Genomic DNA, 3,894 nt, shown 5'->3' with positions numbered 1-3,894 from the left:
TTTGCATTACTGACACACTATTTTCCTAATTAATGCTGTACAGTTGCTTTGACACCATCTGTATTGTTAAAAGCGCTATTTAAATAAACGTGACTTGACTTGACTTGGATCACCAGCTTCCTGACAGACAGGCAGCAGCTTGTGAGGCTGGGCAAACTCACATCCAGGACTATCACCATCAGCACTTGGTGCCCCTCAGGGTTGTGTTCTCTCCCCACTGCTCTTCTCCCTCTACACGAATGACTGCACTTCAAAGGACCCCTCTGTCGAGCTCCTGAAGTTTGCGGATGACACTACAGTCATCAGCCTTATCAAGGATAGAGACGAGTCTGCTTACAGACAGGAGGTAAAAGAGCTGGCTGTCTGGTGCAGTCAAAATAACCTGGAGCTCAACACGCTCAAAACGGTGGTGATGATCGTGGACTTCAGGAGAAACCCCCCAGCACTCTCCCAACTCACCATCATGAACAGCACTGTGGCTGCAGTAGAGTCATTCAGATTCCTGGGCACTGACTATCTCTCAGGACCTGAAGTGGGACACTCACATCGACTCCATTGTAAAAAAGGCCCAGCAGAGGTTGTACTTCCTTCGCCAGCTGAGGAAATTCAACCTGCCATAGGAGCTGCTAAAACAGTTATATTCTGCTATCATTGAGTCTGTCCTGTGTTAATCTATAACTGTCTGGTTTGGTTCAGCTACCAAATCAGACATCAAGAGACTACAGTGGACAGTCAGGACTGCTGAGAGGATTATCGGTGCCCCTCTGCCCAGCCTCCAAGATCTTTACATCTCCAGAGTGAGGAAAAGGGCTAAGAAAATCACCTTGTACCCCTCACACCCAGCCCACTCTCTCTTCGAACTGTTGCCTTTTGTCCGGCGCTACAGAGCACTGACCACCAGAACAGCCAGGCACAAGAACAGTTTATTTTGCGCAGGCTATATTCAGCCTGAACAATTAAACTTTCATAATTATACATCGTCCATCACAACTGACACAGAATCCAAAATTGGGTAAACTGCACACTTATAACATATCTGTATATTTATTTAAACAATTACAATGTTTTTCCTATACTTCTATTCTGTATATAGTACATTATTTAATTCAGTTTTTTCTTATATTAGTGTTATATTCCATCCCTACTATGTTATTCCTATGTACGTCTGTACTTTCTTCTGCACTGGAAGCTCCTGTCATCAAGTCAAATTCCTTGTGTGTGTAAACTTACTTGGTAATGAAGTCCTTCTGATTCTGATAAAAGTGTCATAATAGAGGGGGGCTTAGAAGTAGTAAAGTTGGTCTGTAGCATTTATAATTATCTTAATTTAACATAAAATGTAAAATATAACAAAATGTGTATGTGCATGTCAAGTTTTGCTGTTTTTGTGTACTAAAAGCTACATAAGGAAACTGAACAATGTCTTATTTCACATATAACAATAACGGGTGTACAATGTGTCATGTAAAAGGTGTGGTACAGTAATTATAATTATCAGTTTCTTAAAAACAATACAAGTCAGTGGGAGGTCCACAAAGCCATCTTCATTACAACCAGAAAAACTTCATAGCTTCATAACAGGACTACTGTAAATATCTTTTATACATCTAAAAATGTCACAAATTAGGGGTATGGTTAATCTATAGTAATTATAATTAGCTTAATTTAAGAACAATAAAACTCAAAGGGAGTTACCTAGTATGATACAAGAACACGTGTGTGCAACTCGACACAGCAGCTCTGCTCCAAAAACATCTTTTAATTTGACACAATGTTCCTAAGAATGCGACACTTCTGGTGTGTTTAGGTGTGTGTCCGACCTTACCTGTTTCCTCCCAGCGAGTCCTGCAGCAGGCGTGTGAGTTTGGAGTCTCTGTAAGGCACATGGCCTGCCTTCTTACTCTGATCTCCCAATGCACTGATCACATTACCCAGGGCCAGCTGCCAAACACACACACACACACACACACACAGAGAGAGAGAGAGAGAGAGAGACCCGGTCACGCTCCATCGCATGCTGCTATCTAAGATTAAAAGCTTTTAAATGGGCTCTCTCACAAATGAGTAACTAGGCTTTAAAAACAATAGAGCTCTATTGGGCTCTGAGCTCTCCGAACAATGGCTCTTCTTGGCTCTCTTCCAGTCTTTAGCTCTACTTCAGAACTCTCTCACAATGTAATTACCTTTCCTTCTCTTCATCTACTCGGACAACTTTACCCAGCAAGACAGTGAGAGTGCAGTAATGAATGTAGAAGGATGCAGAACTAATGCAACATAAATTTCGCACCTTAGTTAACATGGATAAACTTGACTCAGTTGAAAAAAAAACTAATCACAATTATAATGAAGTCTAGGACTTTGAAAATCCCTGACAAAGTCAGTTTTGTGGTGTTGAGGTGTTGGCTTAGTTCTGAGAACTTTCTCGAGTGTCATGGTTAAAGGGACTGGTAACTTAAAGAGTTAGTTCACCCAAAAATTACCATATTTAAAACATAATAATCAATTTAATCTAGCTTGCGCTCACTGTCGTACACAGAAGCAGCTCCGGGCGGATAACGTAGGACGTCGGCGTTGCTCATGCGCCACTCAGAAGTGACGAACGCGGAAACGCAGGGGAGAGATCAAAACAAAACAACGGTCACGAATTAGAAGTACAAAACGAGGATTTGTAAAGAAGAAAGTCGGAGGATTTCAATATAAGCCAAGAGGAGACTGGTTTTCCTTTGCTAAAGTAAGGAAACTTTGCTTTCTTTGCTCCTGTAAACAAACGTTGGTTTTCACAAGACTCACCGGCGCAAGCGCAACGCTAACATCTTACGTCATCCGCCCGGAGCTGCTTCTTTTAATGGATGGATGCGCTTTATTTCACTTCTTTTGGACTGATGAACTGCAACACCCGCTGACTGCCATTAAACAGCTTGGAAGATCAAAGTCAATTTTAATATAACTCCGACTGGATTCATCTGAAAGGAGGAAGTCATAGATGCCTAGGATGGCTTGAGGGTGAGTAAATAATGGGCTAATTTTCATTTTTGGGTGAACTATCCCTTTAATGTCAATATAGTCATGATCTAAAAAAACAAGTCTGGAAACATCTACTTGTTTATTATTTTCTTAATTAATTAATTAATTATATCTATAATTATTTTAATATTTTCCACATTTTATTTGAACATAAATATAGTTTAAATAAATTATTATTATTATTATTAATAATAATACTCAAATCATCAAACCTATGAAGCAACAAATGAAAGTATGGGAATCATATATTGACCGAAAATAAAACCATTTAAACAATCCTATATTTTAGCATTTTGAAAATTGCCAGCATTTGACTAGACATAAAACAAAATTTTATATAAACACATTTGTATTTACTATTAATTTACTTATTAAACTTATATTTGCAAACAAAATATAATAAAATGTACAGCGGGTAAAAAAAACACATCATTGAACACATCACCATTTTTCTCAGTAAATATATTTCTAAAGGTGCTGCTGACAGGAAATTTTCACCAGATGTCGGTAACAATCCAAGTAATCCATACATACAAAGAAAGAAAGACAAATATGTTCAGAAATTAAGTTCCGTGTAATAAAGTGGAATGACACAGGGGAAAAGTATTAAACGCATGAAGAAAGGGAGGTGCAAGAAGGCATGGAAAGCAAAGACACCAGCAGAAATCTATCAGTAATTAGAAAGCAATCCTGCCCCTAGTCAGTGGAAATTAATATTAGTTGGTTCAGTCCCAACTGATGGCCTATAAAAAGGTGTCTCATGACCAACATGTCACAAAAGAAACATTTTATGATGGGTAAAAGCAAAAAGCTTTCAAGACCTTCGCAACCTTATTGTTGCAAAACATACTGATGGCATTGGTTACAGAA

The 3,894-nt window shown here is 38.8% G+C and overlaps 1 protein-coding gene across 1 annotated transcript in view; it reads right to left on the bottom strand.

Moving 5' to 3' along the window:
• kif21b (kinesin family member 21B) overlaps window positions 1–3,894 on the bottom strand; it is a 105,998-nt gene that overhangs the window by 53,384 nt on the left and 48,720 nt on the right. Inside the window, exon 7 of the mRNA XM_016520372.1 lies at window positions 1,826–1,941. Within this exon, the coding sequence (XP_016375858.1) occupies window positions 1,826–1,941 (116 nt within the window). The remainder of the gene's footprint in view (window positions 1–1,825; window positions 1,942–3,894) is intronic.

This window comes from Sinocyclocheilus rhinocerous, unplaced genomic scaffold (assembly GCF_001515625.1).
Source record: "Sinocyclocheilus rhinocerous isolate Xijiao unplaced genomic scaffold, SAMN03320098_v1.1 scaffold269, whole genome shotgun sequence".
NCBI lineage: Eukaryota > Metazoa > Chordata > Actinopteri > Cypriniformes > Cyprinidae > Sinocyclocheilus > Sinocyclocheilus rhinocerous.
Note: the sequence above shows the minus strand (reverse complement) of the source record. Positions and strands in the feature narration are given on the sequence as shown.